General features: G+C 37.2%; 1 protein-coding gene across 2 annotated transcripts in view; it reads left to right on the top strand.

The window, feature by feature from the left end:
• PCSK5 (proprotein convertase subtilisin/kexin type 5) overlaps positions 1–17,228 on the top strand; it is a 250,488-nt gene that overhangs the window by 102,904 nt on the left and 130,356 nt on the right. For both annotated transcript variants that reach the window (XM_044445944.1, XM_044445943.1), the window contains exon 8: positions 14,241–14,453. In XM_044445944.1, coding sequence (XP_044301879.1) covers positions 14,241–14,453 — 213 coding nt within the window. The remainder of the gene's footprint in view (positions 1–14,240; positions 14,454–17,228) is intronic.

The raw sequence follows: 17,228 nt of genomic DNA, 5'->3' as shown, positions 1-17,228 counted from the left end.
ATTAGTGTATTTGTTGAAAGGGAGAAAAAATATGGGAGAGTTACAAGTAGAATATACTGTTTTCTGGACCCTCTTGCAAGATTACATGAATGAGGCAGTGCCATTGCACAATAAAACCCCTGAGAATACCCTCTGTTTCTTCATTTAGACTTTAGTCAAAACCAAAGGGACCAGTATAATATCCATCAGAGTCTAGAAAATTAAAACAAATTTTGATGTCTGGAATAAGTTGCTATAGTGTTTAAGAACCACATCCTAACGTGACGCAAGCATCTGCGGTGTTCTATCTGCACTTCATGGAGTCCCGCACTGCAGTGCTCTGGTCTTAATGCAATGGAGAATGGGAAGACAGGCTCTGAAACCTAAATCAGACACTTTGGCTTTTTGCCTGGGTCGGCATAGTGGCCTTCTTCTTGTTCCCACTGCACCATTCTCTTTAGTGAGCTGGATGAGAGCCAAACTTTTTGATGGACATTAATGATCAGATGTTGTGCTGCTGAGCCTCTTGTGAGAACTCTGCTTGGTGCCTCCCCTCTCATCATCACTGCCCCTTTTCATCTCTTTTGCTTCACCAGCTTTGGCACTGGAGTGCATGTTCAAAGTGTTGATATGAACAGAAGGCTCTCTTACCATCACAAAACAACTGTCAATCTTCAGAAGGTGAAGGAGGAACTTTGGAACATTCCAAAAGAGCTTTTAAAAAGCAACAACGACTCCAAAAGCACTCTAAAACTGTAACTATAAAGGATAGGTGGTGTTTTTATGCATTCAAACTGCTCAGTAAGCTGTGATCCTAAGTACTTGATTTCACTGAGGTTTTCCAGCTAAGGATATGTTCAGGATAAGGATTTGAGGCCACAGTCTTGCATGTAGTTAAAGCCAGCTTTGAACTGCCTGATTCCTGTGAGCATTGTGTATGCATCATCATGCACTAAAATACAGAATATGCTTTTTCTTGGATTTGCCAATAAAAGCTTGTATGTGTTTTTCCACACACTCATGTGATAAACCATGGGATGGGATGTGCACTCTCTCTCTCTCTTTCCGTATATATCTATATCTATATCTCAATAGGTAGACGGATAGATAAAGTGGGCTTTTCTAAGCCCTTTCATTGCTTCTAGATGAACCTTTATCATTCATTCATTCACCTGGCCACATTCATGGAAGGGGTTTTTTTGCGGGGGGGGGGGTCCAAACAACATTTTTGGCTTCTAACATTCCTGTAACATCCCATCTCTTCTTCTATCATTTTATTTCCACACACATTAAAAAAAAGAAAACCTGCTATGAAGAAATAGATAGAGGGGCTGCATTTTTGATTGGTAGCAGTAGGAGTTCTCCATCTAGAAGGATCCTGGGTCATCTTGACCAAAGAATGCTGCACTCAATAAAAGACTGAAATAACATTGCATTTTTCTGTATTATTTTCTGGCAGGAATAACTATTTCTATCCACCTTAGTCTTTGTCTTATCACATGTTGTTTGCAGCTGATTCATTCTTGTTTATGCTCCCATGCCATTTTCTGTCTCAAAAGCACTGCATCTTATCACAGGAGGTAGCATTGTAATTATTCTTGTTGCCTGCTGATGACATCATTGGACTAAGATAGAGAGACACAAACAGTACCAAAAAGCTAGATCTGTTAGATAGTACTGTGAAACTTAGAAACAAAATCCATTTCTGTGTAATTCTCATTTTCATTTAATCCAGCTTCAGGATACAGTTGATTCAGTCAAAAGGTGAAACTTTAATTGACTGTCTTGAAAGCATTTGACTGACAAAATTAAAATTAATTAACATTATAAAACTGAGGTAACTGAATGCAAGCACAGTCCTGCACAGATTGAGAGGTGCTTGCCCATTTTTTAACAGATGTGCATATATTTGGGCTTGCATGGCTGGGCATGTGTACAGAAAACTATTCAAGTTGTTTAGATACTTCAAACTGATGGATCCTTTTCCGTGCATAATAATTATTTTATTGTGTGTTGAATGTTTTTATGACAAAGACTCCTTGTATGGCTTCAAGCTTTTCAAACAATCTCTTATCCTTGGTACCAGGTTCCATTGGTTAAGCATTTATTATTTTGATTATTTCTGATAGTCATACCACATACTATCTCACTTGCTTGGAGTAGCTTAAACTATTCTGTCAATAATTCTGACCACCAAAAGCAAAGATGGGGCTAGATCAGACCAAAGACCTATCCATTCCTTCATGCGGTTCCCACAGTGGGCAAGCAGATGCCCTAATGAGAAGCCCAGAATCAGGATTTGAATGCAACATTATCTCCCATGCATGTTCTCAAACAATTGTTATAAGGAAGCATATTTAGTCTGATACCGGAAGTAATATATAGCAATCATGACTAGATTCATTGTTTGCCTTATCATTTAGGAATTTGCCTAGTTCCTTTTGTAAGCTGTTCAAACCAGTAGTGATCACTACTTCTGGTGTCAAAAAAAAAAAATCTTTAATTTAGTACTCTGCTGTGTGAAATTCTGTCCTGAATCTTCCACCACAAAGATTAATTGAATAAATCTGTGTTCTAGTATTATGACATGATCTTTCCTTTTTCATTTTCTCCAAACCATGCATATGTCTCTATGTAAATATATTTTTAACAAATATATATAAAAAATAACATCTGTAAGGTGTCCTGATTCAGATCAGAATCGAAGCATGCATGGAGGAATTAGTCTCTTCCACCTCCATTATTTACCTGTCATATTCTGAAATTACTATGTGTTCCCAAAGATGCTGTTACAGTAAATGACAAATTTAGGGGCAATTAGCAGCAATTGCTAATTGCCCCTAATTCTCTTAAATATCAGAGAAGCAGAAAGCAATGCCACCAGGAGGCGAGACTCTCTCATTAGGCTAGGCTATTAGCAGGGTTACCCAAGGCAGAACAGTCAAAGCAGAGAAACAAGACTGAGATGTATCTCTCTTCAGGAGTAACTGTCACATCAGCAGAAGAGAATGGATATCTCTAATGGTGCTGTGGTAGAGAAACTGCTGAAGGGCACCAACTGGACAGCAGTAGAGCTGAAGGTGACACTGGCAAAGGATTTTTCAGACACTGACAGTGATATTCAAGCTAACTCTGATTAGTACTGTGCAGAGAAGGAAATGGAAAACCATTTCTGATCTTCTTATCTTGAAAACGCTACAATGAAACAATCAAACATGAAAAAAGTGATAGTATCAGAAAAGGAAATATCCGGGTTAGAAGGCACTCATTGAGCAGATAGCACTGTTGTTAATGATGCAACTAGATCAAAGTGGAAGGCAAGTCTAGTGGCTGACAAGCACAAAGGTGAAAGGAAAGTCTGATGCTGCAAAACACATGCAATTGGAACATGGAATGTGAGAAGTATGAATCAAGGCAAAGTAGAAATCAAAATGTTTCAGTCTGGAAATGAACTCAGAAGGAATTGGTGTATCTCTAGTACTGATGCAAGATGTAGTTCAAGCGGTAAAGGGGTATAACAGGATACAGAATGATATCAAACAAAATTTGTGGAAAACCTATCAACATAACCATCATTCCAACAGCAGATGCTGAAGAAAAAGAAATTGAAAACTTTCATTCAGGTGCTCAAGGTGAACTTGATAACACACCGAAACAAGCATGCTGATCATCCTAGGAAAAAGAACAGAGCAGGATTACTGTTGTGGGGCAATATGGACTAGGAGTAAGGTATGACCACTCAAATAATTCTGTGAAGCCAAAAAACTATTGCAAATACATACTTCAAACAACCAATCAGACAACTTTCTACGTGGTAATCACCAGATAACCAATATAACAATCAAGTAGACTATGTAATTGGAAGCAAAGGATTTAGTAGTGACCATGAAACCTTGATTTCAAAAAGTTACTAAAAGAAGCATAATGCCAAAATACAACTTCAATAACATTCCTGAGGAATTTAAAGTCCACATAATAAATAGAGTTGCATTACTGAACTCAGCTGAACATGAGCCAGAAGAACTGTGGATGGAAACCAGAGACATTATTAGGGAAGAATGTCTAAAGACATTGGTACACACCAAAGAATTTCAGAAGAATATCAGTTTATGCTTCATAGACTATAGTAAAGTCTTTGTGTGGATCATGAGAAGCTATGGATGGTCCTGAAACAAATTGGTATGCACTCCATTGTTCTGATCCATAACCTGTATCATGGACAAGAAGCTACATTTAGGCCAGAATATGGAAAAATAGAGTGGTTTGTCACAGGCAAATGTATCAGACAAGGATGTATTTTATCCTCTTATCAGTTCAGTCTGTTCACAGAAAATATAATAAAGAAAGCCGGATTAGTATCAGGAAAAGGAGTAACAGTTGGCTGAAGAAACAGTCACTAATTTAAGATATGCAGATGACACCATTCCACTGGCAGAAATAAGCAATGTCTTGAAAAAAAAACTCCTGATAAAAGTGAAAGAAGAAAGCACAAAGCAAGACTGAATATTAAGAAAACAAAATTCATGTCCATGGAGGAATTACAGAAATTTACTGTTCATAATGAAGAAATTGAAATTGTGAAAGATTTCACATTCCTCAGCTCAGTCATCGATTCAAAGGGAGACTGCAGCCAAGAAATTCAAAGACTGAGACTTGGAAGGACAACAATGAAGGAACTTGAAAAGATAATCACATGTAAGGAAGTTTCACTGGAGATTAAGACTAAGTCATCCCAACTATCATATTCCAAATCGTTATGCATGGGTGTGATAGCTGGAGAGTGAAGAAAGCTGATGGGAAGAAAATTTATACATTCAAACCATGATGCTGAAGGAGAATTTTGCAGATACCCTGGACTGACAGACAAAAAAGTGGATCCTAGACCAAACTAAGCCAGAACTTTCCATAGAAGCAAGATTGACAAAATTCAGGTTGTCATACTTAGAGCACATCATGAGGAGGCCAGTCATGCTAGGGAAAATTGGTAGCAGAAGAATGAAAGGAAGACCAAACCTGAGATGGATTGACTTCATAAGGGAAGCAACCACCTTGAACATAGCAGTGCTGAGCAGGGTTGTTACAGGTGGGACAGTGTGAACAGTTTGAAGGGCTTTCATTCATAGGGCCACCATGAGTTAGAGACAATTTGATTGCACATAGCAACAACATGAGCAATTTTCAGAAAGAAAACTTGGGGGGAAATAGTAAGCTATGCTTCCTATCTCATTTTCACAGTCCTATCTCATTTTCACATTTTCACAAATAAGGTTCCCAATGAAAGCAACATACATAGGATAAAAGGAACATATGATTACATGTTTCGACTTCACTTCTAGGTTTGCCCTAAATATTCAGCCTGGATAGTCTGAGGAAGCAAAGGAAGACAAACTAAAAGTACATCATTTTCATTGTCTAACAGGTTTTTGTTGCCATTTTTTTCTTTACAAAATAAAAGCCATTCACACCTGTTGTGAGTTAGTTCCTTCCTTAAGAACTCAGGCTCCAAAATTCAAGACAATTCTTTCCAATGTAGATTTGTATTGAAAATTCACAGTTAACAATACTGCTAAATAGCATTCCATCCAGGTGAAAGGATAAACCTCTACTATGTAAAGAGAGTTGAACTCAAACTAGAATCTTCTCTTTAGCACCTCTCTTTCAGTAATTCTGCTGGCTCCACCCTCAGGGTGGTTCTTGCCAGGTAGTGTGAACTAGGAATGCCTTCCAATTAGGGAGCTTGTTCTTTCTGATGCCACATTACTGGATCAAGATCTGGGTCCTACACCTACACCTACTCCTCCTCCCCTCCTACAAACCCACCTGTCTCTTTGAAACAGGCCTGCTGTCATAGCCGGCCTGGGAAACTTTAGAAAGCCACCTTGAAGGAGCTTCGTGGCCCTCTCCCTCCACTTCAGAATCCAATGACATATCCCCTGGACAGTCTGCAGAGCCCAAGTGCCTGGCCCACTCTCTGCAACACCTCACACGGTGTTCCGCCATGGCCTCCCCAACCAGCAATGGTGCACTTGCATGCTGCTCAATATAGCAACTGTTTCCCTGCTCAGTAAACATACACATATACCTCTGCCTTCCAGCAACATATGATTAGAGCAAGAATATCCCTATGCTATCCCCTCTTCCTGATTATCCTGCTTATTCCCAGGTGATGGAAGTTATTCCCAGTGGTTGAAAAGTTTACAGCACTGACTCTTGCTTCTGTTCACATGTTAGTTCTAAGGCTTCTGTGGGACTATGTTCAAGCTGGCGAAACATCAGGTGACAATAACAAGGGTGAAAGCTTGCCTCAGTTATCTCAACCTTTCTTGGTAATGGAAAAGTTCACTCAAAGTTGTCTTCAGAACCTGATATTATCAGGTGTTTCCAAGCCCAGCTGCAGGCAGGTGATAGAAACAAAAGTGTTCTCAAACTCTTGGTGTGGAAGTCAGTTTTTTTTAGTATTGTTATTGTTTGTTTGCATATACATCCACCTTTCTTTCATAAACTTAAAGAGGATTGCATAAGTTTGCCAAATAATCTTTGAGCCAGACAGTGACCAGGCCAAAGTTTGCTTAAGTTCACCAGGTTTTTCCATATGTTTTCAGGCCATGTTTCAGTTAATGTTGCTTATATGTAGCATTGTTTTTCAAACATAAGGCTTCATGACACACATTTCATAAACAGAAATGTGATTTAAAAAGAAGGAAAGATAAATGTACACATATAGGCTTAGTCCCACATCTACTTTTTACTTATACATAATAAGTATCTTTACAGGTAGAAAGGCAACTGGAGGAGTGGATTTTGTTCAGCAAAATAACTTGGGTCAATAAAAGTATTGCAGTCCTGATTTTCTAAAATGATCTTTCTCATAATATACATAGTAGATGTTGAATACTACCAAGTGTAAGGTTTTCAGCTTTCCGGTGAGAGAAATGCTTAGGAATACCTCTCTGAAGGAGGGAGGCTGGACTAACAGTAATATTAATAGCTTGAATAGCAAGCCAAAGTGAAAATGCACAGTGCCTGTGATTGTGTCGCTGATTTTATTGTGTTTGGGAAAGTGAAATGTCTTGCATTCCACAGGTTTGGGTTTCAGGTTCCAGCCAGCAGCACTCGTTCCTTGGTTGTGTTTGCACTGTTAAATACTAATTATAGCTCTTTAGGGAATAGCTTGAAGCTGTTTTGGCTGTTATTCTAAAGAACAACAGAGTTCTAAGTTACTACATAGTCTGTTACGATTCTTTCAGTATACTTAGGCCAATATTATTCATATAAAGTAACTGTAACAGTCTAGAATAGGAATTCTGTTATGTTTCTATTCTTCCTGAGAACTTAAGTAACATTTAAACTTTTTCATTTTTTTTCCTGTGAAAGCAAGGAAATATCAAGCTAAATCAGATAGGTTCATGTAGCTGCTGTGAAACTTCCTTCATGAAAAGTTGCAAAGGCTTGCCTTCTGTGGGTATAGATGTTAGCAGACAGACTTGTAGCTGAGGTGACCCAATCTCTTCTCAGCTATGGAGAATTAAAATGGACTTTATGCAAGCAAAGAGAGAGTGGAGATGGGACTCAGCCTAGCCTGTGAGACTCTATAAGCAGTCTCTCTTCATGGTTTGAAGGATGCTGCAGTGGCCTCCCCAGCCATTGGATGCACAAGTTGTATTAGAAATAAAGAGCAAACATTTTAACTTGAAAATCCATTTCAAGAATTCTTCAAGGAAGCAACAACAAACAACCAACCTTTGGCCAATTGGGTTATATTTGTTTATTTAAGACAGCTTTATATACTCTTCAACCCAAAAGGTCCCCAAGCTTAAAATCCAAATGATACAACATGAAAGTAAAAAAGTGATGTGGTGGGAACAGGAAAAGGCAAATGCAGAGAAAAGTTCAAGTCAAACTGTAGCCCTTCCAATGATCATCTGATGTAGAAACCATTCCAAAATCGGAGAAACACCATCATTTCTCAGCAGACCTAGTTAAGTGGCTTGAATTCTCATCTTTTCCTCTGCTCTAACCTGATGGAATAGCTACTGTCAGGTGCCTGTTAAGGGAGGGAAGAATCCAGTGGACGTGGACTCCAATAGGAAGGTACAGCTTTCCATCTTTCCCTCTGCTTCAGGAAATAATCTCATAGTTCAGTAAACTGGAGGACCGTTTTTAATTCCACAGTTTCTGACCAGTATAAACAATCAATAAGCAACACTATAAGTCCAACAGATCACATATTAGAATATTGGGTGGCACAAATTGTTTCAGAATGGTACTGTAAACAACCCTGCATTTCCTCCAATATGCAACCTATGCCATAGACCTAGTACTAACATGCATGGTATCAGTCAGTTACACAATGCCTTTCTGTGCACAGCCCATCAATGGAAGAAAAGTTTCTTAGGTGATGCAAACTTCACTTTAAATATTCATTTTTGTTGTTGTTAGTTGCAAAGTCATGCCCGACCCAAAACAATCCCATGGACAACATTCCTTCAGGCTTTCCTGTCCTCCACCATCCCTCAGAGTCCACCCAAGCTCACACCTACTGCCCCAGTAACTCCATCTAGCCACTTCATCTTCTGCTGTCCCTTTCTCCTTTTAAATATTCATTAAGACTCCATAAAGAAAATTAAGGAACTCTTGCCAACGTTAGCATCAGCACATTTCTCTGACTGACAAGCATACTAAATGTCTATCCCTACTATACTCCACTATCCTCCTCCTCCACTATCACCCCACCCCTTCAGAGTTGGTCCAGACTTTCGTGACCCACCATGTCTGTTGATATTATTATGTGCTATGGTTGGCCATGAGTTGACAGGACTGCTGTTGTGCAACTGGCTTGCTGGTTTTGTTTTAAAAGCAACTATAATTATGAAAAAGTAATTTTAGAGAAGTCAACATATTCAGAGATTTTTTGTCATGTACTGGTATAGAAACCATTTTAAGCTCAGTTTTCACTTGTAGTTACTTTGCTGGTAGTTATCTGCAATACAACTGTATGGGTGCTATGTAGTAGAGGAGACCATTTATGTGAGCTGACTTTCTACTCAGTATAGTCAGTTTTACCATGCAATGTCAGCTCTCTGAAAGGTCAAAGCAAACAGTCTGAGCCAGGGAGTCCTCAGTTCAAGTCTTCGCACTGCTAAGAAGTGAGGAACTATAAGTTATCTTTAAAAAGGTAACATTATTCCAGTCTTTAGCTTTGGATCTGCAACTTGAGGATAATATTGGCTTAAGAGTTATAATAAAGGTCATTGAGATAGTATAAACTCTGTGATTTGAAAAATGCCACGTAAGTAGTGAAGCTGATTGCTATCACTATTGCTCAGAATGTTATTTTAGTGGCAGTTTGGTATTATGCATCTTTTAATAATTCTGTTGATATTAATAATTACTGGTTACTACCACAATCTGCTTCTGATCTTGTTCTGACAGCAAGACTAGAGCGTCTCCATTTCCTGCTTCCAATTACATAGTCTGTTTCATTTCTGTATTGGCTGTCTAGTGATGTCCATGCACACAGTTATTTGATTAGTTGCTTGAAGCATGGATTTGCTATAAACAGATTTTGGCCTCACAGAATTATATGAGTCAATCTCCAGCTTTATATGTTATCCCTAGTCCATATTGCCTACAACAGCCTTCCCCAACCTGGTGGCCTTCAGAGGCATTTGGACTGCAACTCCCAGAATTCCCATCCAGCCATTGACTGAGAATTCTGGTTGTTCTAGTCCAAATGTGTCTAGAAGACACAAGGTTGGAAAGGCTGCCCTACGACATTTAATTCTGCTCTGTTTCCTACTTTTGCGTGATCAGGTTCCTCTTTAACACCTAGGTAAAGTCTTCAATTTTTTTTCTTCAGCATCTGTTGTTGCAGTATAGACTTGAATGATGTTTATGTTGGTAGGATTTCCACAAATTTTGGTTGATAGTCTGTTGGATTTTGTATTATAGCCCTTTAACTGCACGTGCTACATATTGCATCAGTATTAGAGCTACTGCATTTCTTTTGAGTTTGTTTCTGAAAGGAAACACTTTGGGATTGTCTGACTGAAAATGTCCTATTGCCATCTACTTTAGTTTGCTCTTACCAAATATTGCAATTTTTAACCATTGTATATCTTGTTTTATGATTTCCAGTTGGTGGAAATGTCTGCAATAGGAAAGGGAAATCAATTAAAATTGAGGTAAATCTGTTGAATAACCACAACTGCTTTTAACTCACAAAAGAGCACTTACAGTGCAAGTCTATTAGTGTTGGCTAATTTGGGGGAGGAATTGGAAGGTGGTTTTATGCTTAGGAGAATAAAAGAATTAGATCAACGGAGCGCTTCCATATGATTTGTTGAAATTAGCTATCACTAGTTATCGTATGTTAATAATGAAAATGATTTCTCCAGAAATCACATTATATAATAGTTTACACTTGTATGTAAAATCATTGTATAAATGGGAAGGAAGAGACAAGGCAAGAGAAGTAAAGTGGAAATCCAAAACTTGTTCATGGCAGTTCAAAAGTCTTTGGATGGTGCTATTAAATAAGTGCAAAGTGTTTGAGAAATCAATTCTAATAGACTCTGAAGAACAATTTGTTAGTATGGGATATTTGATATGTAAGAATAACAAAACTATACAGTTTCTCTATTCAGAATATCTTTTTAGCAAGACAGATAAAGGGGAGAAGCAGCAGCAAAAATTCTGATTCCACTCTGCTCAAAATAATGACCATGACACAAATGAGAACACTTTTTTCCTTACCATTGTTATGTTATCATCATCTACAATTTGTCTGAATTTTAAAATCTACAGAAGGTCTAGTGTGCTACAGGTGTTGTTAACATTCAACTTCTTGTCACTAATAATCGGGAAAACAGAGAAAGAGAGAGAACAGAGAACTAAGCTTGCAAGATATATACTTCTTGGCTAGTCAGATTGATTTTGTTTGAAGTATCTGAACTTTATAATACATTTAACTTGCAAATTAGTCCTGAAATGATTTCAAATGAGAATTTGTATTTTATTTATACATACCTTATGAAAACATAAGGCTGGATAACTTGGGATGCTCCTGTATGGTTTGCGGGGAAAGCTTGCCTTTACAGATAGAACATTTTATTAAACTCCTCGTATTTAATTTATTAGTGACCGAGTGCTGTGTTTGAAAAGAGAACAGAAAGATTTTTCCCCTGTATTGATTTAGATTCCATTATTCTCAGCAGAAAATGCATTGATGAAAATGAAATCTAGATTAAATGACTGGATTTTTTGACTGACTTGGTATATGTTCAAAATCTTTCTTAATTCGATTGTAGTACATATATCTGTCTGCAGTACATCCTGACTCCACAATGAATTGTTATGCAGGGCATAGATTATTGGATGTGGCATTAGCAAAGAACCTCCAAAAACAGCTGAATTTTTTCAGTGTTTAATTTTTTCTTGTTTTATTCAAACTGCATAAATGTATTTGAATGAAATGCATACAACTTTCTATTAATTATACATAGGTTCTTTAAAAGTATGCCCAATATCCAATAATTTTCTATTTCAAGTTCTTACTTATAGGCCACCTGTCCATACGTATATTGAAACACAATGTCCTCAGTCCATTGCGTTATCGGAGGTGGGTTTGTATCTTTCCAAGTTTGTAAACAGTCTTTTGTCAAAAGAACATAGAGAATCCATTTGCCCTTCCATTTGTTAGTTTCCATGAAATATGTAAATCATTCCAAAGAGTGTATGTATGTATACGGCAGCAAATACTCTGTTCCATTACAACATTTATATGTGTAATAGTCTCCTCACAAAAAGAGGCCTCAAGTGCACATTACCAAAACATAAGTTTCAACTAAAATTGTACTGCACCTCCAGTGATTAGCTGAATTAGATAATTACTTGTTAAAAAGATGTTTTGGTGTCCAGTAGACACGAAAGAAAAGACTGCTGCGTAAAACACTGCCAAGAATCCATAGAGCTGACAAGTAGATGCAAAGTGGTAAGCCACTGTTAGACATTTTGCAGTGTTGCCATTAGCAGTTTCTCAAATTTGCAAATGTACTCATGGGTCCAAAAAGATTGCGAAACCCTGTTCTATGGGTTTTGTACAAAATCTATTTTACATAGCATTCTATAAGTAAGCAAGAGTCATTGTAGCCAGTGGCTTGAGTGTTGACTATACATTAGGATAATGATGTTTGAATTCCTGTGTAGCTATGCTGCAGCTTTGTGGCCTCAGACAATGTGTGTTTTCCAGATTCATTTCTGTGTCTGCCTGATGACTAAAGCTGTTATACCTATTATTATAATCCAGCACATATGCAGATGTATCCAGGAAACTACAGGCGTGTGTATGTGTGTGCACGAATGTGGGCCATTGTTTTATTTACCTTATGTGTTGACATATTTTGTTCGGATTTGGACTGATTCTCTTTCTGCAGCTTGGAATAGTTCTATTGAGATCCAATCTACTCCTGTCCTTTATTCTTTGCAAGTTTTTTCAGAGTAGGGTTCACATCATTTTGTAATATTGCATATTCTTTTTCATAGGATTCCACTTGTCATCCTTTAATCTTTTCTGTATAGTTATTCGGTATATTCTTTCCACCTTCTCTTTGTTTTCTCCTGATCAGATATTATGTTCCCTTCTTTGTCTTTAGCATAGCATTCCTAATCTAGGTTTGAAATTCCCTTTGCCTTTCTTGGATCTTCTGGAAGAGGTTTCTTGTTTTATGTCTTTTGTTGTTTTCTTCTATTTATCTGCAGTGATCATTGTAATGGTTCTTTTTGTCTCCACATGATAATAACTGAGAAGTTGCAATCAGGATTCTGACCCTATTTCTGTCACCTTTTGCTTTTGCTTCTTGCCTGTCCTTGGCTGGAACTCCATAATCCTTTACTTCTACAGTTCCAACACTTACTATATTTGTTCCAAATATAATCAAATCAGAGCGAGAATCCTATCTGAGGGATTAGGAACAATTTATATGTTAAATCAGCATTTAAACTAAAATGTTAAGTTTCATCTAATGCAGTCAAGGGCACAATCCTTTGCATATTTAAACAGAAAAAAGTCTCAGAACTCCCAGCATTGCAGAACAGCTTTAGTTATCAAGAAAGAATTAATACTGAATTATTAATTTCTGGTGCTGATATATCCTACATTATTACAAGTTAAAAAGAGTAATCTAGAGTGTCCAAAGCAGAAATGTCAAAGGAAGCCCATTATGTTATAGAACTTACTAGTGTCAGCATTTAGCAAAGAGAGCGAACTGTTTGGTTGGAAGATGTGATGAAAAACTTGTCCAAGCCTTTGGGATTTTCAGCATCATAAATTGGGTACAAGTCATTTGGACAGTGTATAAATTATAATCTTTCCTAAGAACTCATTTTCTTTTAGTACCTTATTTTTAAATTCTAACTACTGATCAATTTTGCTTGATTTATGTTTAATTGTGTTTTTTATTACATTTATATGCCATGCCTCTTAGCCAAAGGCTTTCAGGACAGCCTGTATAAACAAGCGTAAAACAACAATGAAACAGTATAATTTAAACACTAAAGCCATGAAATAGTTAAAAAATAGAAACAATCCAATCACCAATCAAACCCTTTAAACGTCCATTTTAATAAATAATTTATTAAATTATTTAATAGAATAAATAATAAATATAAGTATCATCTGGGCACTAAACACTTAACATGGCAGCAATAACAGTAATATACCAATTATAACTATTCACCCACCAAAACGATTGCAAGATAAAAATGTCTTCAGTTGGTACCTAAAAGAAAGAAGTGATGGTGCCAGGCAAACCTCTTTTGATAAAAGAATCCCAGTAGTGGACTGTTATTGCAGAAAAGGTCCTTCTCCTAGCCATCTCCCCCCTCACTTTACTCAGGGGAAGAACCTGGAGAGGGGCCTCTGATGAAGACTTTGGTGAACAAGCGGAGCATATGGGAGATAGGCAGTCCTTTAGATGTCCTGGTCTCAAGCCATTTAGGGCTGTGTATGTTAAAGGCAACACTTGGAATTTATTTGAGTGAAAAGTCTCTTACCTCTTCCTTCTCAATTAAGCATGAACCAGCCAGTACTAAGCACTTTACGGTACTATTTAAGCATATGTTTAACATTCCCCATAGAAATAAATGAGGATAAAAATTGGTTTAACTTGGACATATTTTTTTCAATTGTAGGTGAGGAGAAAAGGTACAGCAAGTTTATTTGCTTATTAACTAATTTCCTTTTCCCTGCTTATTTAAAATAGGGCCGAAACAACTTGGGATCCATTTATGTTTGGGCATCTGGAAATGGCGGAAGAAGTAAAGATCATTGTTCCTGTGATGGTTACACCAATAGTATCTACACTATCTCCATTAGCAGCACAGCTGAAAGTGGCCGAAAACCTTGGTATCTAGAAGAATGTGCATCTACACTAGCCACAACTTACAGCAGTGGAGAATCCTACGACAGGAAAATAGTATGTGGAGTTTTCAACATGGTCAAAGTGTTTTTTTATCTCATGGTGTGGGGAAAAGACAGGCTATTAACTAGACCTTTCTGTAGATGAATACAGGTAGTCCCTGGGTTACAAATGTCCAGGTTATGGACAGACAGCATGCATGGACTGCTATAAACCCTCTATGAATATCTCTAGCAAAAAATTGTGAATATCTCTAGTGAACTATGGAACACATTTGGTGACGCATCTTCAATGGCCGTGTAGGTCTTTCTTTTTTGTTGTTGTTGTTTTTTTATAGTACTGTATACCAACACCCATCCATACAGATGCTCTCTTTCTTTCTCTGTTCAGTACCCCTAGTTTCTTTACTATTACTATATTATCATTATTAAAATGCTGTATTGTGTTTAAGATGTTTTAGTGAATATGGAAGTGTTTCTTAACTGTTTTATATGCATAGAAAGGTAAAATATATACATGTGATCCAACTTATATACAAATCTGACTTAAGGACATTCTCAGGAACAGAACTCGTTCATAGCCTGCAGATTACTCATATTTCATCTTATTTAGAAAATGTAATATGCTGGTCACTAGCACATTCATAGATGAAGGAACAGAAAGTTTGCAAATTTAAAACAATTCAAAAACTCTTCTCAGTCAAAAATTGATTTGCACAAAAAACAGTGAACAAAAAATACCTGTTCATCCTCCTACTGAAAGGAAGGTAGAACAATTTTATTCTCTCAACCATCATTTTCCATCAGAGATACAAATTTGTTTATAATTTTCTCCTTATGACTCTCTTGTTGTTAATAATATCTGTTGGTTTTGAAAACATTGTCTACCATGCCTTCTAATAATCATAGACATTCACCATCTCACTTGGAAAGTTTGTTCTTTTCAAACTAGTAATTTTAAAGACAAATTCAGAAGTAACTCTATTCCAGTGGTCATCTTTATTTTTATCTGCTAGTGTGGAGAAATGTTATATCTCTGGCTTGTTTCTAAGGCCTTCTTGATAAGTAATAGTAATAGGAATGCAATCATTTGATTTCCCAGCAAATAACATTCCTGAGATAAATGCCTCACCGTGGACCTTTTTGTAATGTTTGATTCATGGTAAAATGTTTGATATCTTGCTTCTTGTGCAATTATTTTATTCTCTTATTCCTGTTTCCTTGGAAATATGATTTCATTTAGCTTCCTGAGAATGTTATTAGATAAGGTGTTCTGCGGTATACCATGATAAAGTGCTAAATAACCCCTCTTACGATCATTTTTGTATTTTAATATATTTAATAAAAATAAAAGGCTAACAAAAATATTTATGCCCTGACTGAGAGCCCTATGTGCAGTGACACATGCTCAGGTTTTCTCATTCACCTTCAGTGGAGTTGTGGTCTGATCGGCTTGTGTATCTATTCTTCCGAAGGTAAAAAGCTGGTCGGGCCACTGAAATGAATCTATTCCTCTGACAGCTTTGCAGAAGGAAAGCTCTGCTTACAGGATTGTAGATCATGGCTTTATTTTATTGAAATAAGTTAGGTGTTGCTTTTAAAGTTTGCTTGTATAGAAACACATTTCTAAATTATTAATCAGTAGTTGTAATTTGAGAAAACTATAGTAGAAGTTCATCATATTGGATGCAGAATTAGACCCAGAGCTCTGAGGAACCTTCCTGTGCCAAAATGGATCTGTTTTGTCTGTCCGCATTGCAAACACTCCTGGCTGCTCCTCTTTCCAAATACTTAGGCCCAAAAGCTGAGGGAGAAAAGTATCATTACAACTGTAGGATGAGAATTTATTCTGCAGTGCTCCTAAAAGCATTGAGAAACAGATCTGAAGTGTTCTTCCTAGCCTTAAGATTGTCTCATTTTGGTGGTAAGATTCACCTACAAATTAATTTACACATTGTATACAGTATATTCCTTGATATACTCCATCACCTGTAAAAGTAAAATACACTTCTTCCTTCCTGTATACCAAATAATCTATTGTACTTTTTAGTTGTACTTTCACTGTGTAGTTCTTGCTACCCATGCTATGATTAAAAATGGTCATATGTTTTGAAAAGTTACAATATGCAGGTGTGAACATAAGCATGCAAATTCCAACTGAGAAGTTGTCCCTTCAAAACAACAATCTTTTGAAATTTAGAGCTTATTTATTTTATTCATTTATCATATATGTATTCCACCTTTTTTCTTACAAGTAAACCAAGGCAGCTTACACAATGCTCCCGCTCCTCCTCATTTTGCCCTCACAACAACTGTGTGAGGTAGGTAAGATTGAGAGTTAGTGACTAGCCCAAACTCACCCAGTGAACTTCATGGCCAAGTGAGGACCTGAACCTGGATTTCATGAGTCCTAGTCAAACATTCTAAGCACTATGCCCATGTCCCTATTTAACCAGGTGACAAAGCTATAACAAATGCTCCCAGCACAGCTTTCTTTTCTCACTTTATTTGTGTATTTTCTTTGGTTTGCTTTTGGTTTGGTTTACACGCCATCCTACAACCATATGTCAGGATAAAATAGGATGGATATCAACAGGAAGCAGTTAGAGTTAAAGCAGTGTTGCAGAGAAACTTTTCTTATCAGAGAAACCGCACATTTAGAATCATACCAATCCTGATTGGTTTGGTCTGGATGTTCAAACCATTGTCTGTACCATATACAGCCCTTTTACCATAATTTTGCTGCACCATTTGAGAGAGCCAAGCAGGAAAGCCATTGTTAACCACGGCTTCCCATTACTGGTAAACCCGGAAGTTAATGGGCTTCGAAGCA

This window comes from Varanus komodoensis, unplaced genomic scaffold, assembly GCF_004798865.1.
Source record: "Varanus komodoensis strain SLA01 unplaced genomic scaffold, ASM479886v1 scaffold5, whole genome shotgun sequence".
Taxonomy (NCBI): Eukaryota; Metazoa; Chordata; class Lepidosauria; order Squamata; family Varanidae; genus Varanus; species Varanus komodoensis.
The sequence above is the reverse complement of the archived record's forward strand: the minus strand, read 5'-3'. Positions and strand labels throughout refer to the sequence as shown.